At 46.6% G+C, this 26,889-nt stretch overlaps 1 protein-coding gene across 3 annotated transcripts in view; it reads left to right on the top strand.

Moving 5' to 3' along the window:
- The window catches only part of DENND2A (DENN domain containing 2A), a 57,131-nt gene extending 31,141 nt beyond the window's left edge, over positions 1-25,990 (top strand). The window contains exons 6-20 of one of the 3 annotated variants that reach the window (XM_002197600.6): positions 1,170-1,367; positions 3,263-3,356; positions 4,629-4,679; positions 7,580-7,767; positions 8,463-8,572; positions 8,783-8,852; positions 9,467-9,544; positions 10,052-10,192; positions 12,474-12,622; positions 19,723-19,900; positions 20,661-20,702; positions 22,029-22,146; positions 23,318-23,557; positions 24,391-24,477; positions 25,275-25,990. In XM_002197600.6, the coding sequence (XP_002197636.5) occupies positions 1,170-1,367; positions 3,263-3,356; positions 4,629-4,679; positions 7,580-7,767; positions 8,463-8,572; positions 8,783-8,852; positions 9,467-9,544; positions 10,052-10,192; positions 12,474-12,622; positions 19,723-19,900; positions 20,661-20,702; positions 22,029-22,146; positions 23,318-23,557; positions 24,391-24,477; positions 25,275-25,306 (1,776 nt within the window). In that variant the 3' untranslated portion in view covers positions 25,307-25,990. Of the gene's footprint in view, positions 1-1,169; positions 1,368-3,262; positions 3,357-4,628; positions 4,680-7,579; positions 7,768-8,462; positions 8,573-8,782; positions 8,853-9,466; positions 9,545-10,051; positions 10,193-12,473; positions 12,623-12,728; positions 14,929-19,722; positions 19,901-20,660; positions 20,703-22,028; positions 22,147-23,317; positions 23,558-24,390; positions 24,478-25,274 lie in introns of those variants that run through there. The other 2 variants (XM_012569231.5, XM_072923540.1) reach the window with 2 other exon arrangements.
- The last annotated feature ends 899 nt before the right edge of the window (positions 25,991-26,889 follow it).

Raw genomic sequence — 26,889 nt, forward strand, 5'->3', positions numbered from 1 at the left:
GCTGCAGCTCTCTTGGCAGCTAATGGGTTTGCAGCTGCAGTATTAATCCTGCTGGAGAGCCTGGCCAGGCTGCAGTGATGAGGAATGGGTCTGGACAGACTTTCAGGACTACTATAGATGTAGCAGCTCATATCCCTAGTGCAGAATGGGATTCTTCAGTGCAAAGACTCCTTACAACTTCATTTTCCACAACTTCTCTGTAGGTGGCAAACGTTTTTGTGACCTGAGCATCTTCTGCCGAATCAAGAGACACCTGAGCTTAATTGAGTGGATTGATTGGTGTGACTAATAACTGCTGAGTATGTCTGTAGATGGAGGCAAATGGTGGTGCTGCTTCAGCTACAGTCATGGTGCTGCTGTGAATTGCTCAGAACTAGGCTGGATAACTCTCCCCCACACTTCTTTGTGCCAGATACATCCTCTGTCAGTGCAGATACTGTTCCCACAAAAGGTGCAATTTACCTTGTCATAACTACTGGGAAATTCTGTAGGAGAAGATAAAAAGTGTTCTTATTGAGCACTTTTCTGGTGAGAAGTAGTTTGCCCCTCTTTATCTGGAGCTTAGCTCTCTACTTCTCTGATGCTATTTTTGGTCAGAGACTTTAGGAGCTTTACTCTGCTATTTAAACATCTTCTGTTGGACTCCCACCAAACTTGCTAATGAGTTTAGGAGGAAAGCAGTCTCAGTAATTGTCTAACAGCATCTCTTGTACCCTTTGAAATATCTGATTCTGGCTCCTGTCAAAGGCAGCCATACTGACAGTGCATTTTGCCTGCTCTCACTGCTTCTCTGTCCCTCCTGGCTAGCTGATCCTTATCCCAAATGCCTGTGGTTGGTTGGTTAGTCTTGTCCTGTTTACAATCCCAGCCTCTGGATTACCCAAATCCTGGGAGATTTTTTTTTCACACTGGAGCAAGGCCTTCTTGCCCAACCCCTGAGCTTGTGTTCTGTTCTGGAATGAAAATGGGGTGGTTAAATTGCTGGCCAAGATGTAGCCTGGCAGCTGCATGGGTTTCTTGCATGTGCAGAAATCCGTGGGCACTCTCAGGCTGTTTTGACTCCTGAGTGCTGTGGCTGCCCCACTGAATTTACTGATATGACAGTGCAAGCAGTGGAGTAAAGATACACGAGGTTCTGTGGTCATTCATTCCTTCTCCTCCATTTCCAGTTGCTTTCCAAACCCATGTTTTTCCGGCAAAACTCAGAACGGCGGAGTTTCAAACTGCCAGACATACGGAAACTGAGCCGGGATGGGACTGGGTCACCATCCAAAGTTAGCCCTCCCTCAACCCCCAGCAGTCCAGATGACACCTTCTTCTCCTTGGGAGACGCTCAGAATGGCAAGAGGAGAAGGAAGATTCCTAAGGTAAATCTAGGGCTTTGTCTTTTTCGTTTGGCTTCTTCCAGGCAAAAATTGAGTATGAGACCAGGTTTTCTTCAGCTTCCAGTGTGTGGCATCCATGCAAGTTAGCTGCTGTCCTGGCTGTTGTCTTGACTTGTGTTTAACCCCCTTTCTACCTGAAGGAGAAGGCACACAAACATGTCCTTTCAAAGAAGTTTTTTTTCCATCTGAGATTTCATAATAAGGAAAAAAAAAATCATTGTAATTTTGGGATAGAAATTGAAGTATATCAGAGGGGAAAAAAGCAGGTCACATTTTGCAGAAGATGTACCCATCATACTTCCTTCTGTGCTTCCTGACAGAAATTGTCTGTGTGTTGTGTGTTTGTTTCCTCCTGGAAATCAGTTGTTCTTTGCTCCTTCTGATTGATGTACTGGCTGTTTATAATTTAAGGTGTGACTGTAGATGAGCAATGAACATAATGACAACTGGGTGACAAAAGGACTTGTCTGTAGTTATGAACATTTTCTGCAGCAACATTTCCTATTTCTTACTTGGATACAGCACTACTCCACATTAATTTTGTTTTCTTTCAGATCTGGCAGGATGTGTATTTCGTCCAAATGAGGTTTGGCAGCAGTCTATCTATTGAATGTTTCAAAAACACAGTTATAAAAACACAGTTGCTTATCCTGGTCTTTGCAGGACAAGCAGAGGCTACCAGGGACAGTCTCTGGTGATTTTTTTCCAAACTCACAGTTTGCATTTGGGGAAAAAGGGATGTGTTTGTATATCTTCTTTGTTTCCAGGTTGCCAGATCTGTGTTCATGTTTGCATATCTGATTTTTGAATGCCCTCTCTGTGTGCCTCAGCCTTTCAGGAATGAGCCAAAGACTGAAAATGTTTAGGGTTTCTTTCCCAGTATGTCTTCACATCTGTACATGGCTTGAGCTCTGTCAGTGTGTTCACATATACTTTTATATCAATTGAAGAGAGGATTCCAAGTATTTATTTACCCCACAGTGCCACTGAGCAGCCTTGCAGGGCCAGCCCAGAACTGAGGTTTGCTGTGTCAAGGGCAGCATCACCTGAGGCTTGAGCTGGACATCTGGGTGAAGGCTGCACTTCCACATCAGAGCATCCTGCCTCCCACTTAAATATTTGTGTTCAGAGTTGCCTGACCAAGTAGGTGGTGGGCCTGTCTTACCTTGAGTTCACCAGATGTGTGGAAATAAATGTGGAATCTGAATTTATTCCAGTTATTTATGGAATAAATTGGAATGCTGTGTCCATATCCTGCCTGGGACCCTGAGAAGGAGCAGGTCTGCTCAGGCAGGAAGCCTGGCATGGCTCTGCTGCAATTCCCCTGCCCTGCAGCAATGAACAGGGAGACCAGAGGCGCTGAATGAGCCACTAAGCCCAGCTCTGCCCAACACTGCAATGATCTCTCTCTTGGTCAGCTGGGAGCACAGGGGTTACAGGATTTGCAAAGGAAACCACTGATGTAAAATATTTCAGTATCACTGGTCTCCACCCTTCTCAATTTCTTCAGTCATCCTCCAGCCAGTTTTCTGCTTCCAAACCTGCAGACCAGGACAGGTTGCCAAGGGACCGTCTGGTGCTCCCTGGAGCATGGATCATGGTATGGAGAGATGGACTCTGTGTAGCCAATACAGCTGTGGAAGTGCATTAAGGTGGGGCCTTTGATCAGGGTTTGTTACCCTGGGCTCTGCTGGACCAGAGTGAGTGTGGCCACGAGTAGTACAGCGTAGATCCCGGGAATTGTGCCTCCTGCACCATCAAGGGAAAAGTTTCAGTATGGCCAAGGTTGGAATAAAGAACATTTTGCACTAAATTCTAACTCAGTTTCTTGCCTGGGGAAGAAATTAACCATGTTTGTTTGTGTGTTTGCTGAGCAGCTTGTGTTGAAAATCAATGCCATTTACGAGGCACGGAGGGGAAAGAAACGTGTCAAGAGACTGTCACAGTCTACAGAGAGCAATTCAGGGAAAGGTAAGTGAGCTTCAAATCATCATATATCTAAGACTTTCTGAGGACCTGCCATGGACTTTAGACTGCCTTAGTGGTTTATGTGACACTTTCTAGCACTTCTTCCAGTCCAGACTAGGGCTGAGTTGGGGTTTCTGCTCTTTTTTTTTGTAAGATAAGGGCTGTTCCTCTGCCCAAACAACTTTGGTAAAAATGGAAGTTTTCTGTTTTTCTTGCATCATTTTCAGTATGTGCTTTGCATGATAACCTTATAGGTCACCCCAAACATGTCCCCTCTTTTTGAAGTTTATTTCTGGAACTTGCTGGAAGCTGTGGAGAGGAATGTTCTGTCCAAAAACTCTGATTTGTTGAGATCAAAATATTTTGTGGGAATGTGTCACTTCAGTGAACTGTCCAATGGAAGACAGGAAATTTTGGAACAGCCCTGGTTCTTTCACCATCCCAATAAACAAATAGCCTCAGTTGGGAATCAGGGTTTCTGCAACTAACTGTAGGACCATCTCCATCATAGCAGGATTGAGACTGTCAGCCTCCTACTGTCATTTAACAACTTGCCCAAAGCATTCAGATGCTTCAGAGCAATTACATTTAAGCATCTCATCTCTGTAAAAACTGTGTCTTTCCAACCCAGGATTTTTGTTCCAAAACACTTTAATTTCCAGCAAAAGGTGACTACCTCTATTTGTTTCCCAAATTATTTGTTACTGTTTATCCTATTTCATAAAGCATAGACAGCCACCGGGTGGATGAGTGGGTTTATATGAACTTTCAGGGGGAGCATCCCAGACTTTTTATACCCCTCCCTATAGCATCATTCAGAGAAATAGATCATTGGACCATATAGACCTTTAATCTGATTTAGTCTGATGATTTTGTTTGTTTCTTTCTTTCTTTTCTTGGTTTTATCCCATGTCCCAGAAACTACTGCATATTAATGAGTATTTTGCCTTGGTATTGTGCTTATACAAACTCAGATAAAATACTGTTCTGGCATTTTATTCTTTATGCAACTCTTCTGGCTGTGCATAATCGATTTTGCTGTTGTTGGTTTGGGTGTTTTTTTTTTCCTGAATGAATGGGAAGATACCAGGGTTGGTAAGCTGAATATCTGTGGGTATGTGCACCATTGAAAAGAACAAGGCCCTTGGGACCTAAACTGCTTCCCCCTGAAGTTGCCAGGCCCAGCTTTCTCATGCCAGTAATAAGAAATGCACATCTATAAATAGGCTTTCCTTAATTCATCTTCCCCTTTCTTTCTTTTTTTTTTTTTCCTAGTTACAGATGAAAACAGTGAATCAGACAGTGACACTGAAGAGAAGCTGAAAGGTAAGGCAAATGTGTGGAGAGAGCAAATGGCTCCTGATAAACTCTGCTCTGAGCTCCTAGGACAAGATCTCTCCTCTGTGTTCTACCCTTGGAGAAGGAACTTGTTTCTGCATTGAACACAGTGAGAAGACAAAGATCTCAATGCTGCAGGATAAAATCCATGAGCAGAGGGCTACAGGAGCCCAAAACAAACATCTCTTCCAGCTCCTATCAAAGCTCTTTGTTGACTGACTTTCCCAGGAGGAGTATTGGACACTGAGGAAATACAGTGATATTTCTCTAAGTGCAGAGTCAGAAATGTGTGACCAGACTGGCAGAAGCAGTGTTGCATGGCACTGGCTATCCAGACACCTCACCACATGCTTACTAGGGGAGAAAAGCCAGCAGCCAGACTGGCTAGCTAGGAAAACAGAGTCACACTATGTGATTTATTGTTGGGTAAACTCTCCTGTACTGGCTGGGTTGGGATAAAGCATTGCATTTCTTCCTTCACTCTTGTAGGATTATTTAGTGTACTGGTCTCCAAAATACTCTCCTGAAACCTTGTACTGGTAATTAGCCCCTGCACATTCTGGGGATGTTGCTGTTTTTTGGGAATTTGTGTGGCATATGTAAAATCCTGACAGAGTTAGAATGGAAGATGAAAACTCCCTCATATTCCAAAATTTCCTGACTCACATGCACATCAGGTCTGGATAGCAGGTCAGTTCAGTTCCAAGCTGAAAAGACAGGCATGAGCAGCAGCTGGGCTGTGTGTCAGCCACCATGCATTGTGAGTGGGAGTGCTCATTCTCACCCTCTTCCAGATTTTTAAAAGTGAAAGCTCAGGCTGAGTTCCCTCTTGTGAGCACAGCGTCCCACTCAAGAACTACTGTATGCTCTTGCTTTCATCTGCATTGATGTTTTTATCTGTATTGTTATGTTAGCAAGAGCAAGCTGAAAATTGCTGCCAGTGCCTACCTTCTGACAGGTTCTAAGGCTAGCCTGGAGACAGGAGAAAGGGTTTGCATCAGGATGGTGCAGAAATTATATTCACAACCCTCCTGAAATGTTGTGAAAATACAGACCATGTTCAGATTTAGCTGAGAAAAGCAGTGTAGATGTGGCCAGGAAGACTTGAACTCTTGTATGCTGCTGGTTGCCATAGTGAATCACGTGCATCATCCTGTGTTTCTCTGTAACTGCAGATCAGAACTCCCTAGAGAGAGGATGATGGAGATCGTATGAAGTCACCTCAAATCCAACAGCACTGGGCTCTGGACAATATCCAAATCCAGACCTGGGTCTGAGTGACTATGCAAGTCTGCATAAGTATGAACAGGAGCTCTTGCACTTGCTGTTTGCTCTAACTGCAACTGTATTCTGCTTTATGCCTTGTTGAAGTGTTGACTTCCCTATTTTTAAATAGGAAAGTGAGATGATTTAGCAGGTCTCTTGTATTTGGGACTTTGTATATTTTGTGTAACACATCAATCACACCAGCCAGGTACCTCTGCATGCAAGTCACTGTACATCATCTGAGACCCAGTGAATCATAAGGCTGCATGTCAGAGCTGGAAGTGCTGACCCTTGGAAAAGAAAAATCTTGGAAGACAAACTCTGCCATGATGACAGCAGTAAAATTCTGGTATCTTTAGAATATAAACAGTGCAGATCTTGAGCAAGCTTTTCAGAAGCACTCAGATTTCTGTGACACTGCTCCTTTTGAAGTCCCTGGTGAAACAGAAACCACTTCTGAAAGGTTTACAGTCCTAGAGCAAATAACATAGTAGGTGACAAGAAAAAGGACTCTAAGCCTTCTTTTCCAGGCCTTAACTGCCCAGGGTTTGTTACACTTTCTGATTTGAGAGGCACCTCAAGATTGATTTAAATTACATTGTCTGGAATAGTCCATGAATGGCACAGACAAAAGATCAACAGGTATATACAATTTCTCAGGAAGTCCTGTCTCCCAAGCAGATATATTATATATTGGAATTCCTATAGTGTCTCTGGGGTGGTTGTTTCCATCAAAAAGTTGCATTGCCACCCACCTTCCCAAAAAACAAAGCTGTGAGAATGTGCTGTAGTCTCTACTTGTAGTTAATTCTTTCTTTCTTTTGTATCAGGGATAAGGGAGACACCATGGAGATTTAATTTGGATGCAACTGTAAAACTAAGCAGGGGGGTAGTCTCGAGGAATCTCATCTGGTCTCTTCTCAGCAGGCAACTTTTCATTACTTTCCATGCTGGAATGTTTATTGTCCCATGGCTCATGTGTGTGTTGCAGTTACAGCTTGCTTGGCAATTTTTCTTGTTTTCCCATTGTCTTGGGTGAACTTGCAGAAGCATGGCACTGAGAGATTAGTTTTAGGCACAGGAAGAACTGGCATGAGCCAGCATTTTTCAGTGGCACCTCTTATCACATGTTTTCTGTTGCTGGCCTACAGCCCAGCTGGTGTGCTGGAGCTGGGAGTCCCCAGCATTACTCAGACAGCAAAGCCCTGGCCTGACCCAGGTGCTGGTCTTGTAAAACCGTGGGGATTGCTGCTTACAGCCTCCTCTGAACAAAGGTGGTCAATCACCTCACTGTGCTGGCTTTGAAAAGTGCATAAATGAGTGCTGGGATGAATGGATGGACATTATCTGTTACATCATGTCCTACATGGATCTCAGCTTGGGCTGTAAAAGCTATCCATGGAATCCTTCTGCTGCCAAAGTTCTTCAGGGTGATGGCATAAGATTATGGCCCATCCCTGTCAGTGCTTATAGTGCAGCTTCCAAATGGTTTCCACCTCTTAGTCAGCCACTGAGAAAGCCACTGCAGTGAGGAGATTTCAGGTTTATCCATGGGTCTCTGCAAGGCACTGTTGATGCTCTGTGCAGAACCAGACTAAGCCAGGCTCTCTGTGTGTTTCCAGCTCACAGCCAGCGCCTGGTGCACGTGAAGTCGCGGCTGAAACAAACCCCGCGGTACCAGACCTTGGAGCGGGACCTGATCGAGTACCAGGAGAGGCAGCTCTTCGAGTACTTTGTCGTGGTTTCGCTGCACAAGAAGCAGGCTGGGGCTGCCTACATCCCTGAGGTCACCCAGCAGTTCCCACTGAAGGTCTGCCTGACTGTCTTGGGTTGTGTGGGGCACTTGGATCCCTGGAGGAGCTGCAGCTTCTCTGTTGACCACGAGTTGTGTCAGTGACCCTCTGCTGTGTCAGCATTAAGGGAGACTGAAGATAGTGGGAGGGCTTCAGTCACTGCCTGAGAATTGTCATGGTATTGCTCACTCCTGAAAGAGCAGCTGATTTAGATCTTTTGCTGCCCTTGGCTATGACTTTTATGTAGCTATTCCCTTTCTCCCCCTTTCCTCTTTGAAGAGAACTGATGGCTGGGAGAAGATACATGTTCTGAAAGGGAAGGAATGACTTTTGGTGACAGTCTAGCTCAAAATGGGGAAGGAAGAATGGGAGAAACACAGAGACAATGTGACAGAGTGTTTGTAAATGGGATGTGACCAGAGCTTCCCTCAGACTTCAGTTCTCTTGCCCCTTGCTGGAAGGTGTGTTAAAGATTAGAGGCACAATATAGCAGAGGCAGGTGATGCAGAGACAGGGCTTGGTGGAATTTGGGGCACAGAGTTACCTTGAGATATCTAAACATTAGGTGAGCCAGAATCACAGAAATTTTAATATCTTCCAGGCAGAAACTTAGCCTCTGTCATCACCTCTTCGTTTGTCACAGGAAAAATATTTGAAGTCATTCCATCCCCACATGACTAATTGGAAACATTCCTTCTCTCTATTCTGCTAGCTTGAGCGCTCCTTCAAATTCATGCGTGAGGCAGAAGATCAGTTGAAAGCTATTCCTCAGTTTTGCTTCCCTGATGCAAAGGACTGGGCCCCCATCCATCAATTTGTCAGGTAAATACTGTACATTGTATCCTGACTCATGAGAAACAGATTTCTTTATCAAGCTAATTAAATACAAGATCTGTTATGGTAGAAGATTGGGCAGAACTCTGAGAGGGGTGTATGGGAAATGCAGAAATACTGAGTGTTTATTGGATTTTTATGTCTGGGGCTGGTAATGTGGCTGATGGTATCTTGTCATTCTGATTTCTCCTTCTGCAGTGAGACATTCTCATTTGTCCTGACGGGGGAAGATGGAAGCAGACGATTTGGGTATTGTAGGAGGCTGCTGGTAATTATCCCTGAGTTTTTTTCTTTTTCTAGTGGTGCAGCCGTCTGTGGGGTTGGTGTTACTGGCACCCATTCTGGAAAGTGGAAAGCTGCTGCTCTTCTCTTTCAGTGTGGAATGAAAAGAGTGGCAACAGAGCAGCTTTGCTCTCTTCTGTTCAGTGCCAAAGTCCCTCTCCGTGTCCCATCCTCCACTCCAGACATAACTCTGTTGCATTCTCCTTGCACCAGCACTTTACCATGGCCACGGACTGTTGTTTCATCCCTGAAGCTGAAGACAGGGTTTATCCTCTTTAGGTTTGGATACCTATTAAACAGTTGTCTAAACCTGTGCTGGTCCTGAAAGTTCAGAGTTGTCTCTGTAGATCAGTCTGCTCTGCCTTTGTAATTTGATTTAGGTAAGCTGGGACCACACTGTGGATGTGCCCATTTCTCCTCCCTGTTTCTGGTGTACCAGGTTTTGAACCAGGTTGTCATCATCACCATACTGTCAAATGCCTGCCAGTTTCTGAGCCAGCCAGTGAGATGCACAACTAAGAGACGAGTCACTCTATCTTTGCAGTAGTCATAACTCTGACATTTCCTTGGTTTTTTTTGTGTGTGTGTTTGTCTTGAAAGCCTAGTGGAAAAGGGAAGCGTCTCCCAGAAGTTTACTGTATTGTGAGTCGCCTTGGATGCTTCAATCTCTTCTCTAAGGTGAGGGGGAAGAAAGAGGGAATTTGTGCTGTAGGTGAAGAGGGGTCTGAGAGTGAAGCCAGCACCTAAATGAATGGGGATCAGGGAAGCCAATAGCTGAAGAAGGGATCTGAAATGGTGTTGGTGAGGCAACCACATGCCAGTTCCAGAACCTAGCAAAAGCATTGTGAGTTAATAGTTAATGGGAAAACTAGATTGTCAATTCTTGTCTTCTTCCTTCAGCAGAACTCCCTGCTGAGTGGTTAAAAGGTGGAGTCCTGGCTTTGAGTGTAGTGGGGAGTTTGCAAATTTTCAGCTTTACAGTGACCTCACTGGAGCTGTGTTTCTCCTGATAAAAGAAATCAAGGGTCTTTAGTTGCACCTTTTGCCTTCTTGCTTTTGATACAAAGCTCCATGTCAATACTGGATTAAGAAGAGGACACAGATAGATACTGGTACACTTCATTCCTGGTGTTATCTCCCTCTTCATGATTTCCATGGTTTTGTGTCTTCATGCCTTTATTTCAGATCTTGGATGAGGTTGAGAAGAGACGGGGCATTTCCCCAGCCTTGGTGCAGCCTCTCATGAGGAGTGTCATGGAAGCACCTTTCCCAGCTCTGGGCAGGACAATTACAGTCAAGAACTTCTTGCCAGGCTCAGGAACAGAGGTAAAGACACTTCCTAGAGACAGGGAAGCAGGTCAGCAAATGGTGCAGGATTAGCAACTGAAAGTTAGGACCGTGGCATAGCATTGGGGATCTTCAAGAAGAGATGATCTGTCAACTGTGGGGGGAAGCTGGGGAGTAAAACAGGGGGCCAGAGGGGATGGTATGGAGACTTCAGTGAGTCAGAATCAAAATGGAAATCCTATGATAAAAATGAATGTAAGCACACAGCCTAATATAACAAAAGGATAGAGAACATTGGCCTTGAGGCCAGGAGGCACAGACAGCAGATCCTGTGCTGCCCATCATATGACCTGGATCTGGTCAAGGACACCACACTTAACTTCCTAATGACAGGTTTGAACAATACAGAACCTCTGTTTGTGTGGGTCAGGTCAAAGAATTCTTGAAATCACACCAAGCTAATGTTGCAGCCTTTGAGAATGGCATTTTCACAGTGTGGAGGTGAAGATCTGTGCTGCATCTCACATGATGTGGTGCAAGGACAGCAGGAGGGTTTTAAGAGTGCAGACCTTTAGGGTATGGCATTGAAGGATTGTGGGGGAATGGAGGGAGACAAATTGAAAGTAGTTTTGGCCGTATTTGCTCCATGGCATGGTATGCCTTGAATGTGAGAGGGAGGAAAGCGAGCGAGTTGATAAAGTTGTGTCTGTGGGCTTTCAGCAGAGCACTACATGATGACATTCTCCTCAACCCAACTGGAAATAGTCCCAACTAATGACATGATTGCAGAGAACATGCAAAGCTGGTTAAAAATGTGTGCTGGAGGAGCAAAGTCCCAGTGGTGTGCTGTGTGAATGTTGTGGCTGGTTTGTGTCTGGGATTCTGTTCATTAAATATCTGATTGATGGCATAAACTCCACATTTACATGGTACAGCACTGGGATGGGGGCAGGCACTTTGGAGAGTAAGGGATTAAAAGTGCCCCACTCCCCTAAATTCAAGAAACACATTGAAGTGTTCAAGAAATGACTGCATGTGGCACTGTGGTCTAGTTGTCATGGTGGTGATCAGCTGGACTCAATGATCTTAGAGATCTTTTCCAGTCTAAATGATTCTGTGATCCTGTAAATGGAAGATCTGGTGTGAAAATCAATATGGACAAGAGCAAAATGCTGTGAGGAGGAAAGGAGTAGTCTAATACAACATAAAAGTAACTGAGTGAGCAACAGTACTTCAGAGAAGGATCTGGTGGTACTATGGTCCATAAAGTGAGGAAAAGGAACAGTGTAGCATTATTTAGACAAAATCTTTAATTGTGAAAGCAAGTGAATTGATGAATAATAAAGGAAAGCAAATTTTCTGCTTTACAGTGCTGATGGAATTTTATTTAGAGTATTGTTTTCCAAAACATGCACCCACTGAGAGAAGGCCCTAGAAGGGCAGTTTTGCTTCCTACGTGGTCTAGAAAATACAGGCAAAGCTTGAGAAAATTGTTTACTTAATATAGAAAACAAAAGACAAAGGAAGACACGTGATAACCATTCCATACACAAGAAGTTTCCTACAGAGAGGAGTGTGACCAGTTGTTCCCAGTGTATACTGAGGGTAAGACAACAAGTAATTGAAGTAATTTGCCACTGACGTGTTTCAGCTGCAGGCTTGGTGTTGGTGAGGGTAGTTCAGAACTAGAGGAATTTTCTTGTGCGATTTATGAAATGTGTGGTGTTGGAGGCTTTCAAAAACAATTTCGATAAGCATCTGTCTAAGATAAGGAGTATGAAGTGCTAAGGTGCTATGACAGGCATTATTTAAGCAGATATGAACAAAGAGAAATACCCACAGGCTGCTCTTGTCTGTAACTGATATAAAAAATTTATGGTCAGGAGATTAGGCATCCAGATTCTTGCAGTAAAAAATAAATAAATTGTAACTGTAAAAGTTAGAATGTAGATTTGAAAGGCTCCATGACATTCTGCTGCTTGAATACCAGAAAGATTGAAAACCACTCCTAGCTGGACACAAACTAGTTTTCCTCCTTATGAAGAGATCCCTCTCTTATGAAGAGTCCTCAGTCCAGTGGGACAATCTTGTGGTTGATCTCATGCTGTGCCTATTGGAGTGGACTCTGGATCGTCTTCATCTGGAAGAAGGATTTATGGGAGGCCTTTGGAAGAACTGTGTTTGAGGACTTCCTGCTGTGTGGTGGGTGCTCACCAGCAGTCAGTGAGGGCTGCTAGCTGTGAAAATACCTGCTAGTCCTAGCTTGGCACACTCTGGGCGGGCAGCCAGAGCTCACCTGTGCTCTTTTTGTCCCCAACAGGTCATCGAGCTGCGGCGGCCCCTCGACTCCAGGCTGGAGCACGTTGATTTTGAGTCCTTGTTCACCTCCCTCAGCGTGCGGCACCTGAGCCGAGTCTTTGCCTCCTTGCTGCTGGAAAGGAGGGTGATCTTTATCGCAGACAAGCTCAGGTACCCTCTTGCATTTCCCTGAAGAAAATGCTGGCAAGGAAGGGAGGCTGGGAAGGCTACAGTGACAGACCTCTCTGTTCTTTTTCTTCTTCTCTGCCTTTTTCAGGCTCGCAACAACGTGAATAGGGATATTCTTCCCAGGAATTGGGAACTTAGGCCAAGAACCATAATTTCATTTTGCAGCTTGCAAAAAGTGCTGCTTCTCATCCCCAAGGAAAACCAAATTCCACTTCCTCAAGATAATTTCAGAGCAGATCCCTGGTGCTAAGGAAGCGAAACCCCTCCTTTTGCTCCATCATGCTGCACTGTTCCCTGCTGAGCTGTGCTTGGGTTTGGAGGGATCAAGCCTTGTGCAGAGATCACTGTCCCTTCTGAGTTTTCCCCTGATGTCACAAAATCTTCTTGATTCTTCTGCTTGTATTTTCATATTGGTTTCTAAAGACTTCTTTTTTTCCTGTGGGGATGAAAGCAAAGGATGCAGCAAAATGGGGAAATGAGGAGTGTAAATGACGCGGAGGACTTCCCCATTGTATTTCGAATCTGCTCAATTTGCTCTTTTAAAAATGTATTTGTTTTCTCTCCTAAATGATGAAAATGGGTCCGGGTTTCTTTAAGATCTTGTGCAGCTGGTGGCTGGCAACTCTCCAGCCCTTCAAGCACTTGAGGATTCAGGGAGGAAAGTTCGCCAAAGCTGGGGAAAGAAAAGCTGCCTGGATGAGTAATGACACTGAGGATCACGCTCAGGTTTCAGGAGTGTACAATGCCCCTAAGCTGTCTGTTTTCACAACTCCAGGCAGCAGCCTGCAGCTCTGGGACTGAGCACTGGGGCAGAGAATGGAGAGGCCCCTTCTAGAGGAAAATGAAGGGGAAAAATTCATTCTACATTCATCCGGGGCTCTCTGTGGGCAGAGCTCAGGCAGTCTCATCACAGGAATAGAAAGCCTGGGGAGAGGGAAACTGTGGCACTGTCTGCTTGCAGGTTTTGGCATCTGTCTTGGTTCAGAAAGGGGAAAATTTGCCTCTTTATAATCACTGATACATTATGTGTGTAGAGACTTGGTATTCTGGATACTTAAACCACACATTTCATGCAGAGCATTTAGATTTGTATTGAAAGTGAGAGAATTCATCCAAATGCTAGATCTCTATGTAACATATATGATTTATGGCATAATCTATGATCACAGGCTCTCAAATATTTTTCTCTTCTTCTGTAGGATAAATTTTACATTCTGAGAAAAATTTTAAGGACACATATTGACAATTGTAATCTCTACATGAGAGCTGGGTGGTATCAGGAAATGGCAGGAAACTTTGTGGGGGGGCGTTGAGACATTGCTTTAGAATGAACATTTGTTAAACAAATATTTTCCTATCACATCTTTACATGACAGTACAACACTGCGTATTCTGAGCATGGGGTGTGATATCTCTAATTTGAAAGCACCTTGATGGGTTTTGGTGTTCTTTTCCCACTCCTGCATCTTTTGTCAGGATATCTAGGGTCCTTAGGAATGAATCCAGCTGTACAAGCCTGTAAAGAGAGTGGGAGAGGAGAGCTATAGAATCATAGTTTCTAGAATCTTTAAATATCTCAAACAGCTTTATTTTTTCCTGTGAAAAAGGAATTATCATGTTTAAAAGATCCAGTCTGTTAGACCACAGGGCTCAGAATCAAATATTTACCATAGATTTGCCAGCTCTCTATGAGACTTTTAATATTTAATGTTTCTGAGAAGACCTTGCTCTTAGCAATTTCAGGAGAGTCTTTTTCTTTTCCTCTTAAAAAATATGAAGTTTCTTTGGCTTATTTTTGTGCAGCAAAAGCTTGGAAATTATCCCAAAGGACTGTAAACATGTGAAATGAAGAAAACAAAGAAAATGTCCCTCAAAATTAAGTAACTGCTGTATTTTAATCCAGTTCAGTGACTTGAACAGACTGGCGTAGTGAGCCTTTCCTCAGGTGAGCAGTCTTTTCTACTCATAGGTGGACCTTCCATGTTTAGAAAGGTGATGCTTGTCAATGCAGGATCTTCTGTCCAAATTATATTTTTCCTGGGACAGGAACACATTGAACTCAATGAGTATAAAGCAGTATTCACTCTAGGAGTGAAAATGCCTATTTGAGAGGAAAGATAAGAAACACTTTTTGGAAATAGCTGAAGAGAAGGAAAAAAACTATAAAAGCAGCTGTTGGAAACTGCTCAGAGGTTAGGAATGCTAGAAATAATCCAGCTGAGATGGATTAATGGGAAGAGTGCAGGTGACACAGTGAAAGATGCACAATAAATTACATTTATCATTAATCTTTGCAGTTCTTCATGTGGGTACTATCAATAATTATCTGTCCATGTTTGAAAAGGTGTGTCTGGGTGTGAGTAACAGAGAAATGGTATGTACAATTTATTTACATCGTTTAATTGCTATAAAATCAGTCTGTGGGAAAAGAAAGCTGAAAGGTCTCCTGCCAAATACTCCATGAACTGTGAAATGTTTTCAAGCTGAGCCAAAAAATGCATCTAACAAGTGTACAGCAAGTGAAATACTTTGTCTTTTCCATCTTTAGAATGAGCATTGAGTGTTTAAATACCTGTCAATCCACAGCTTGGCAGCGGAAAAGGAAAGTATTTGGTTTATTAGTTTTTGGGTGGGTTTTTTTTCTCTGTCACTATGGATACTGGAGTATACATTGCCTTGCAACCCAGGAAAATGACTTGGTTAAAACTGTGTTGGTCTGTGTAGTCTTCCCCCAGCTTTTGTTCATTCCTGCAATGTTAACTTTAGTCCTGGGGCAGTGGAGACAGTGTCTGCAACATGAGAGCTGCTTTTGTTTCAAAGGGACGTTGCCTGGCATGAGGCTCCCGGCACTGCCAAACAACCTTTTAGAAGGCATCTTTCAGCTAAAATCACATGTCACAAGGTACCTCAAGCTGGGCAGTTTTTAATGGCCTGAGCAGGAGATCTTGTGATTCAGAAGGCCTTTTAAAAAGAAAAGCTTGCATGGGTTTAAAATCAAAGAGTCCTTTTTCCAGATCTCAAAAGCTTGCTGTGGATCTGACCAACTCAAGCAATTGCCTCTATCTCTGCCAGAAACCACAGCTGTATCAACAACACAAAGTGGTCGTTGTTATCAAAGGCAGATCTGAAAGAATTAGAGTAGACACTTTAAATGTGGTCATCCCCAGCAAGAGGTAATTAATCATCAGGAGGAACCCTTTACCATGTGCTACAAAAACAAATCTGGGACTGTGAATATCAGCCTCGCAGGTTTCTCCCTTTTTGTCCTTTTTGCCTTTTTGATTAGGGAAAAGAAGAAACCCAAAGATGAAGTTTGGATGTCAGATAATAGTATTGTCTCTTCAGATCATCTTAATACTCATTTCTTCACCTGCACAAACCTACCAGGTTGGTGGGAATCGGTGAGGGTCCCCAGAGAGCTGGTGGAACTTGGCATCCTCCCGGTGGGATTTGCAGCACTGCTGTGTGAAGTCATGGGACAATGCTTGGAAGCTCCTGTGCCTGCTAAATGTTGTAAACCAGAACTGTAATCCATCATAAGTAACTCCAGATGTGACACAGTGTCAGAAATCTGAAGGTGTTTGTAAAACAAATCCTACTGTGGCAGAGCTTTTTCTAAAAGATACATATTCAAACCCTTACATATTCAAAGTCTTAAATTGCCAAATGCCAGCATATTTTGAGCAGTTTGGTTAGTGCATGTACCACAGGACTTCCTGGCATTAAACTACAGCAGGATGTTTGATTCAGTGGTGTTTTTCAGAAATCATGTAGTATCCTAAACCCAAAGAGGGAGTCAGATTTGGAGGCTTTTTATCACATATACTTGCCTTTGGAGTGGAAAGCAACCAGGCTGAACAGCCAGTGTCCCTCTGTAGAGGCTGTTGCAACTTGTCAAGGTGTCTTTTAGAGCAAATCAAGCTCATCTTGGAGTAAGTTTTCCCAGGAGAGGAAGGGTTTCTATGCAGTTGCAGCTGTCGTGTTCAGTGTGTGTATTGGCCACCTGTGTTCAAGGTGGCTGCCAAGAAGCAGCAGCTTCGCAGGGCTCTGTGTGGTGGGTCTGTGCTGTGTGCTGGGAAGGCCTGGTGTTCAAGCAAACAAGTGTCACAGGTTGCTGCAGTATCATTGTTCTGACCAAGGGAATGCTTACCCAGAGAGATCTGTGTGTCAGTCCCTATCCAAATCAGCCCTTTAGGGAGGGGTCTGAGGGTTCTTGTGTACTCAGTAGTTTTTAGCCTCTGTACTATTGATATTTCAGCCTCAACTGCAAGCAACACGCAGCTCAGCCATGTTCTCTGCAGAAGGCTGAAACCCATGAAAATGTGCTCAGCATCTTGAAAGCATTCTTCAAAGACCAAAGACCTGCAGCATTTTAAAGGTTACTTATGAAACCAAAAGCCTTAGAAAGTGGTGTCTGTGTCCCGTTTGAACGGTTGGACTGGACCTGTGTGGCCTGAGGGTGGCTTCTGACACTTCCCAGAGCACACTGCAGTCATGTGGCTGCTGGCTGAAGAGTCCCACAGATGGCATAAAAGAGATTCAGCAAGCTGGATTCTTTTGCAAGGCTCATCAGCCTGGTGTGAATCAGCAGTCCCTTAGTGCTTGTTGCAGTGCCAAATGCAAGAGAAAGAGAGATCTTAGGCTTGAGTCACTCCAGATGGCCATGGTTCTCCTGGGCTCCTGGTAACCTGCAGCTCCCTGAGACTACTGCAGAGCAAGTCTGACATGTGACAAAGGTACCTCAGTGGTACCTCCTCTGTGTCCATCCCTGAACTGCTCTGCCTACAAAGGAGGCTCACAGACCTCAACCCTACCAGTAGTGTTCCCTGGAAAAGTCTTCCACAGTGAGAAATGTTTGGAAGCAGAGATCACTGGGTTTCACCCTGGAGGCGTTGAGTCATGCACAGATGGAAGGGTGGAAGGGGAAGTTATCTTTACTTCCCACTGCCTGGTGTGTACAATTTCAGACTTAACACAGCTCTGTCTTAGACTTCCACTCGCTGGAGCTCAGCCATCTCTCCTCCCACTCAATCTCTCACGTACCATGTGTACTCGCTGGGACTCAAGAGCTAGGCTGAGGGAAGAACAAGCCACCATAAATATAGTAGGAGACAGCTTGCCTTAATATCTCACCATGCCATAAATAACCACAGGCTTCAGCTGCTCACTGTTCTTCTGTGGAGCTACCTGAAATCAGAGATGTTTTCCATAGGTTTTCACATGCTGTCTATAAATTCAGGTCCCATGTTTAGGCAGAAAATTTTGATACACCTTCAAAATAGAGGATTGGTGACAAATGTAAAACTTCTAACACTTCCACATTCACCCTCTGCTCAAAGAAGAGGAACAGTGGGTGGTGATAATGCCCCACATCTGTGCACAAGTGATGAAAGGTGCAGTTTCTTCAGCTTTCACTATGCTGCTGCTGCTATTACCAGGTCTATTATCAGTCAGAAATTGAGGAGTGGAAAATACGCTCTGCAGTAATGGAGAGGAAGAGAAACCCTTGCTTTTGTATCTGCTAACATGACCTGGAATGTATGAGTAGCACAGCTTTGAAGGGGATGGGTTTTAAAGGATTTCATTAGCTTGGAGTGCACTGCTAAGATGACACATTAACTTTTGTTGCAGTTCCTTTCAAGATTAGCTTGTAAGAAAGATACAACAAAAATAATCTACTTTGATATTATTCCCACATTTTTTCTGTGTGTTTTTTTTTTTTTAATGTTTCTGTTTCTTGCTAGCTCAGTGTTTATCATTATTTTAATTTTGCTTCTCTTGGATTCATTATCTACCTTGCATTTGTGATAGACGCAGCAAGGTATGGGCTAGCTGATGATGGCAGGCACAGCTGGAGAGCAGCACAGAGAGGCAGCCTGGAGGAGTCAATGCAGGGAGGGGGATACACTCACACCTTCCCAAACAACAATGTGGAACTGAAGGTTTTTTCCCATTTAAAGCTACCAGTCTGTAACAGAGCCTTTGAAGGGTCTTCCTCTCTTTTTACAAAGTATGCCTTTAGAAAAGACAGTCCTCTGGGAGTGAAGGGAAAGGAAGCTGTCCCCATTTTGTGAAGAGACTTTCTCAGAACACACATCATTCCCTACCTGTCCTACAGTTCCCTACCTGTCTCAGTCTCAGATAAAATTTTCAGGTTAAGCAGATTCCAGCTTCTCCCCTGGGATCTCCTCATCTCCAAAGAGTGTCATGTGTTTAACAATGTTTGTTGCCTGATTACTTCATACTGTCACATTGATGTCCCAGCAACTACAATTTTGTTCTTCTAACCTGAGCTTACGTGATGGAAGCCAGCCAGCTGTCCCCCAGCCACACTGCTCTGCTCAGCATGCTCTAGTGACACAGCACAGGGTTGCATATCCCCCAAACTTAACTGGAGTGGGGAGGGAAAGCAGGCTTCACTTTTCAGAGCAAGCTCAAGTCCACACCCATCAAACCCCTTCCCTCTCAAGTCAGCAGTAAACCCAGCTTGCTGAATGTAAATTCTCCCATGGAGTCTAATGTGAGCCAGCTGGGCATCCTTCTTTATCCATGTGACTTCTCCATGCTGCACCAGGCTCCTTCCTCTCCCTCCTCTCCTTTCCTGGATGCTGGTAAAACCAAATGATGTAATATATACAGGATTTATAGCAGCTAGCCTTCCCTCTCTCTTGACACATAAAAATGCATCCAGACCCAGAAGAGATTAATAACTGGTGCCCTGTGGCAAGCTCTGCCATGGCTAACTGGCTGTCCTGTCTGACTCCTGCCAGACAGCTGTGGGAGAATGAACTCATTTCTTTTAGGAGAGGCAGTGGCATAGAAGATGCAATGTTTGTCTGATATTTTCATTCAGGACACTGCAGCAGCAGATCTCTGATTCATTGCAACCCATCTCTTGTCACAGGAGCGTGGGCTGGGGTCATCTTTCAGAAGTCATTGCTTCTGAAGCTGAAAAATGGGGTCAGAAATATTGGAAAGCCCCCAGTAATTAGCGAGATCTGTTGGGAACAGTTGATTTCTAGGAAGCACCCCTCATTCCCTGACTGACCAGCCATTGCCCTTGGTTGTGTTTTGTCTTCCAGCACTCTCTCCAAGTGTTGCCACGCCACGGTGGCCCTCCTGTACCCCTTCACCTGGCAGCACACCTACATCCCCGTGCTGCCGCCGTCCATGATCGACATTGTGTGCTCGCCCACCCCCTTCCTCATCGGCCTGCTCTCCAGCTCCCTGCCCCGCCTGAAGGAGCTGCCCGTGGAGGAGGTGAGTCCTGCACCCACACCGTGCTGTACTCCAGGTTGTTCCCCGTGGGCTGAGCTGTTTTCTGGCAGCTGGCAGCGCCAGGGAGCAGAGGTCTCACCTCTGGCTGCCGTGAGTGTAGGGTAAGGGCAGAGGTGGACGTTCCCCTAGGCAGACAAAGGTCTGTGCTCTGCCTTGGCCATAGCTTGGGAAGCACAGGGCTGGAATCTCCCACTGTGGGGCTGCTGTGGGTAGGAGGAGGTTTTATTTCAGTTTGTACTGGTTTCTGCATGGTGCTGTCATGCAAATCCTGTCAGTCCTAAGTGAGATTGCTACAGCCTGGCCAGGACAGCTGCCCCTCGGGTTAACACAGGTGCCTCATGATAGCAATAAATAATTAAGAATTGGATTCCTGAGGTACAAGGGTGAGCACAGCAAGGCTGAACGTGCTGAGGGAGGGATTTCCCTCCCTGCCTGCCCTGAGAGAGCGGTGCAGCACACAGGGAGAAAGGAGGAATCTCTGACCCTGCTGGGTGGTGAGGAGCAGTGGGCCAGGCCTGGAGCACAGCCTCCTGCTGTCCAAGCTGAGCTGTGGTTTGCAGTGGCATCCCCTGAAAGCCACAGCACGGGCTGTGCTCCTGAGTCATGCTAGGTGCCTCCTCCAGCTGCAGTGGACGGTAGGAGGAGCAGACAAGTGTTTCCTCCAGAGCAGTTACAGATTGAGATAAACTCTGATGGTGGAAATAATTACTTTCCCTTTTGATTCTTGCTCTTTCGTTCTTAGGTCCTCGTCGTTGACCTTGTAAATAATCGGTTTCTGAGACAGGTGAGCAGAGCTAATTCACATCCTTTTCTTCCCTTTTTCCTCCATAACTTAGCTCCATCTGTGTTGCTGACCTGCCTGGCTGGTGGATCACTTTCTCCCCACTCAAAAATCAAGGCAGACTTGCAGTCGGCAGCATTATAGGGGTTGCTGTATATATATGTAACATCAGTATTCCAAACCACAGCTGTTGAGGACTAAATCATTGGGAATTGCCTCCTTCCCCTTTTTTTTTAGGGGGGAAAATGGTGGCACTTGGACACTATGGGTCCGTAAGTGTCATCCTGTAAGGCAGAGGACAGAGCTGGAAAGCTTTGGCTCAGCACTGTCTGCTGGGGAGCAGTGTGGGTCCTTCTAGACTGTGTCTGTCAGTCCAGCTCCCATCACATACTCTGCCCTGGGTGGCAAGGCAGGCTTGATGGTTTTTTGAAATCCTTACTGCCTCAGGAGCTTGTGGTTCCTCACTGCAGTCCTTGCACTGGATGGGTCAGAGGCAGGAAGGTGGTACATGGGAGCCTGTGTGTTGTCCTGCAGGCAAAACTGCCTGCTGATTTTCACTTCCCTTTATTGTGGAGAGGAGGAGTGGGAAGGGGAGGAGGAAGGGAAGAGGATAAATGAGCAAGCATACTCCTGGCCCAGGAGGCTCTTTTTTCCCAGAGCTCTTTGGCAGCCGCTGAGCAGTGCTGGCAGCGTGGGTCTCTGCCGGGGCTCAGCCCCGTGACTCAGATGGGATGAGTGCTCCTCCTGCTGCAGGGAGCAGCGTGTGGGCGAAGGCCAAGCCCTCCCACCATCCTCGCTTGCCAGCTGCCTTAGCTCTGGGGTAATGCTTTACCTTGCACCTCTCTTCTGAAGGCTTCAGCTGAATCAGCCAGGGCTGGTAGCAGCTCTGCACAGTCACCGGCAGTTCCTTGGCTCCGATGCTCCCTGGGAATTCCTTATGCCTGTGTAAGAGGTTTGGTGCTTGAGCAGAGGCTCTGCTCACCTGGCCACGTGCCAGCATTGTTCACACACCTCTTTGTGGCAGGGCCAGTGCTCGTGGGCAGATGGTGAGGCCACTGGTGAGCCCTGTCCAGTAGCCTCTCGGGTCAGACATGTAAAATTCTTCCAGGATAGGGGAATATTTAGGAAAAGACACCCCCTTTCTCCTTCCTCTTGTTCTTCTTGATAGTACTGCGCTGGGTGGTGCTGGGAATGTGCCAAACATATTACAATTACGCCTTCTCCCTCTCCTCATGGTTCATTTCTAGTGCTCCCCCTGCTGTGCTGGAGACAGGGTGGAGAGGTTTTTGTCCTAGCCCCAGTCCCTGAGGAGGTGGCTCTTTCTTACAGATGGAAGATGAGGACTCCATCCTGCCCCGCAAGCTGCAGGCCGCCCTAGAGCACATTTTGGAGCAGAGGAATGAGCTGGCAAGCGACAAGGAGGAGGGCCCTGTCAATGGCAAGCAGGGTAAAGCACAGTGCCTTTCAGCTTAAAACCATGTCTTTTCCTGCCCCTTTCTTATCTGTCACTTCTTAGAGGAGAGCTAGGCTTGTGCTGAATTTAACACCACAGGTATTGGAGGTAGATCATGATTTTGTTTAAGCTATATGAAGTATTCCAGTGCAGAGGGGACAGTTCTCTGTGTGAAGAACAACAGTACTTATCTCTTCCCAGCTCTGGCCATGCTTCCCTTGCAATTCCAGTGAGCCCCTGTACTCCTTTTCAGAGGGGTTTCATTCATTCCACTCTGCTGCTGGCCATGAGTGATGCAGGCTACTCCAGGGGACAGCCACCTGCAGAGCTGCAGACTCGGCAATGCCACGTGGCTTATGGTGACTGGGCTGGGACAGCTCTCTTTAGGGACAGTATGGACATCTCCTTGGTGCAGAGGAGCCTGGAGAATGTGCTGGTTTTGGCTAGGACAGAGTTAATTTTCTCCATAGCTGGTATGGGGCTGTGTTTTGGACTTGTGCTGGAAATGGTGTTGATAATACAGGGATGTTTTAGCTGTTGCTGAGCAGAGCTCATACCGAGCCAACACCTTTCTGCCTCTCATCCCACCCCACCAGTGAGTGGGCTGAGGGTGCACAAGGAGTGGGGAGGGGACAGAGCCAGCTGATCCCAAATAACCAAAGGGTTGTTCCACATGGAGTCATGCTCAGCGTATAAAGCTGCAGGAAGGAGAAGGAAGTGGGGAGACATTTGAAAATAGGGCATTTTGTCTTCCCAAGGTATGCATACTGGAGCCCGACTTTCCTGGGAAGGGCTGAACACCTGCCTGACCATGGGAGCTACTGAATAAATCAATTATTTTGCTTTGCTTGCGTGCACAGTTTTAGATTCATCCATTAAACTCTCTTTATCTTAGCCCATAAGTTTTCTCACTTTTACTCTTCTGATTCTCTCCCACATCCCACCAGAGAAAAGTGAGCACCAAAATAAAAAAGCTTAGTGTCTTTCAAAGTAGTACCAATTTGGTCTACTTCCATGACAAGCACTTCCTAGGATGCTCTCTCTCTTAAGCAGCCTTTTCTTCTCAGGCTGGATCTGAAAAAAGCCAGGGAATTTTTACCCAGAGATTCTCCTAGCACATTCTTTCAGCACTGTCCTGACTACTGCCTCTTTATTTTTTCCTTAGAAACCAGCCCTTTGAACGAGGTGGTGTCCGAGGCCTTTGTCCGTTTCTTTGTGGAGATTGTGGGCCACTATTCCCTCTTCCTGACCCCCACGGAGCGAGAGGAGCGGACCCTGCAGCGTGAGGCTTTCCGCAAATCCGTCTCTTCCAAGAGCCTCCGCCGCTTCCTGGAGGTCTTCATGGAGACACAGATGTTTGGGGGCTTCATTCAGGAGCGGGAGCTGCGGAAGCAGGGGGTCAGAGGTGAGGGGCTCCAACTGGGCTCTGCTGTGCTGGAAGCTGCTGTTGCTCCTACAGGAGCAGGGAGATGCTCCCCAGCCACCACCTCCATCCCCAGTTCCGTGGCTGGAGGCTGCAGTGTCTGTGCAGGAACACCAGAAGGGAATCTGCTGGTTTCTTGATGGGGTTGGGATTGCAGGCATCTTTCACCCTTGCAGTATCCTCCACGTGTGCCTCTTCCATTCCACGCTGAATTCCACTGCTGCAATGACATTTATTCTCATAGTCCCTCGTGTCCTCTTCTTGTGTCTAGAGGAAAAATGGGCTGGATTGGTCATGGTTCTTTTGTCTAGTAGGAAGCTTGGATGCTCATATGCTTCCCAGAGCTGCGACTTCAGTTTCACTCCTATTATCCTGCAGTCCCAAGGGCTCTACTAGCAGCTGAGATTTCTTATCCCTGCTGCTACTGGTGCTGGCTTAGCAGCTTCCTGATGAGCATTAGTAAGCAGGGGATGCTTGAATAGGTGGCTGAGTAAAAGAGATAAATTATGCATGATGATTCCCCAGATGATGTCACTCCCTGGGCTTAGCTGCCTTCATAGCAGAATGAAGGGAGGTACATTCTGTACCCTGAGTGAGGTAAAGCAGCTGAGTCACCCTTGCAGTGGGGAGGGAGGAGATAGAACAAAGCTTCTGTGCCAAATCTGGCCTCAGCTGATGGAGGAGGTGGGGTGAGTTGTTCTCTCTTCTGTGCAATAATATGTGGGTAAGCTGAGACAGTACACTTTCAGGTGGACATTCTTACTTGGATTTAGAGAGAGACAGCATAAAAGCTGTTGATTTCTGTCTTTCTGCAGGTCTGTTTGAGGTACGGGCTCAGGAGTACCTGGAAACACTTCCCAGTGGGGAGCAGAGTGGAGTCAATAGGTTCCTGAAAGGCCTAGGTAAGGAACCAGCAAAACCCTTGGCTTCCCAAGGGCCGGGCTTCTTGTTGCCTTCAGGTTGGGCAGCACAGAACCTGCCCAAGGGTGACAGGGCCAGTGACTATGTGCGGCATCCAGTGCCTGGCCATGTATCTGTGTGCTGGCACGCTTTTGGCTCTGGCTCTGGTCAGTCACTGTCTGGAGGCTGGTGGAGAACCAAAGATTGGGCCATGAGCTGTATCTGTGTCTTCTAAAGGAGACAGGTGGATATGAGGAGGCAGTGGAGCAGCCAGTGACTTGGGGATGGTGGATGCAGTCTTTATGGCGGGATTGACAAAATTTTCATTGCCTTCAGGTTTGCCCTTAGGTATCAGCAGTGGGAACTGCCCAGGGGTATTCTAAGATTGAATCTATTTTCCACTCTAAGGGGAGCTAGCCAAGAGCTCCAGACTGAGGTTAGAAGTCATTGGACACGGTGGCTGAGTTTCATCAGGTGTTAAGATCACATTCCTGGTCCTCTTCTCTGTTCTTGGCCATTTAAGAGCAGCAGTTCCTGAGGGGCTGGTTTGCCCTGGACAAATGGGCCCTGGAGGGTGTGCCTGAGAGCTTTCAAGGTCCCAGCCTGCAGCACTGCTCCCAGGGAATGGGCAGAGCTCTGAAGGCCCCTGTTTCCAGCTTTGCAGAGCAGCTGGCTGTGGACAAGGAGCCAGGGGTGGCAGCAGAGCCAGTACATACTGCACAGGACAGAGGTGGTGGGAAATGACACTTGTTTTGCCTGTTGCTGTGGGAAGTCCATTTTCTTTTCTCTGTCTCTTCAGGCAGCAAAATGAAATTCCTCCACAAAAAGTAAGAGCGGAGCACATCCTCATGCCACAGAAGAGAACGGCTTTACCACTTAGCAGCAATAAATCAGACTCATCAACCATTCCCACTGAGCCTGCTCCCAGGAGCCAGCAGCCTTGGGCACGCTGGCCATGGCCGGGACGTGCTGCACGCGGCCATGGTGCTGCAGAAGATGGGGTGGCTGCGGGGCTGCCGGGACAGGCTTCTGGATGTCTACAGTAGCAAGCACTGGACCAAGCACTCCCTCTGAACTCTGCACTAGCACGTTGCAGGCATCCCGGCGGATTGGATCTCTTAGCTAGTCAATTCTTTATTTGGTTGTATTTTTCTATTTATATTGAGGTTAGAACAGTTATTAACCGATGACTCATGCCCTGCCTCCTCTCTGCCTGGTGCTGCAGGAGGCCGAAGCGGGACTCCCATGGGACTGAGCAGGCAAACGGCGTGGAGGGGAAGAACAGAGATGTATGAAAGTAGGTCTCTGCAAAGCAAGGACACTGAGGGCTGCAGGGATAATGTGGACTGACCAGGAGGAGCTTCCAAGCAAGGGAAAAGGGTGAGGGGGAACCACTAAACCTACTGAGGACTTGGTGGGCCAGCCAGCTCCCTGGGTGGCTGTACCAGGGAGTCTTGGCACGAGGAGAGGCCTTTCCTCATGCTGTGTAATTAAAAGCGAGTTGTGTAAAAGGCACATGGATCCATAGTGTTTTCGTGGAAAGGGATGAGTTGTGTCTTCCCACCGTCCCACCTAGCACCAAGCATGAGCCAGAGAGGACATCAAGCAGCTGGACCCTTGACCTGGCCAGGCCCTCAGCTTCCCTGTGAGTCTCAGAGGCCAGGTGGTCTCGATCCCTCACTTGGCAGCTTGCCGGGAGAGCCCAAGGTGGAGCTCACCTGCAGGATCTTGTCTGGGAGACCTGCTTCCCAAAGGTCAGGTGGGCTCTCCTCTGCTGTCGTGGGTGCTGCTGCTGGGAAGCACAGTAGGGAACAGGCAAGGGCAAAGTGTTTGCTGCTGCCTTCTGTGCTCCTGCCTGGGCAGGAGGTGGGGCCTCCTGCTCCCCTCTCCTCTGTCTGTGTGACCTCCTTCGGTGAGGAGGTATCAGGGGAGTTGAGTGGAGGTTGAGAGCTTTTTTCCAGCTGGTGTGAAGGCTGTTGCACTTGCACTGCTTGTGAGGGGAAGAGCACCTGGAGCATCCTTGAGTCTGCTCTTTGGAGGAGAGTCTCTTTGCCAGCTGCTGTGGGGTTGCAGAGTGAAAGCTGCATATGGATACCTTTGCTGCAGCTGTGCTATGCTGGGCTCACAGAGGCTTTGAAAATGATCCCTGTGCTCCTGTGGTCCATGGGCCTTGCCAGGTGAGAGGACCTTTCTGACCAGCAGTGGTGTTCAGAGGACCTCACCTGCATCCCACACCAGAGCAGAGCAGTGTGTCCAGTGCTGCTCTGTGAAGCTTTTGAAGCCATGCGACCAGATAGGTTGGGCAGGTGGGTGGCCCTGCTTGAGCAGGGGCATGGCCCAGGTGACCCCCAAAGGTCCCTTCCCACCTCAACCTCTCTGTGGTTCTGTGGTGAGCACAGTAAGTGCTGGACAGC

Source organism: Taeniopygia guttata, chromosome 1A (assembly GCF_048771995.1).
Source record: "Taeniopygia guttata chromosome 1A, bTaeGut7.mat, whole genome shotgun sequence".
In the NCBI taxonomy this organism is placed as follows: Eukaryota; Metazoa; Chordata; class Aves; order Passeriformes; family Estrildidae; genus Taeniopygia; species Taeniopygia guttata.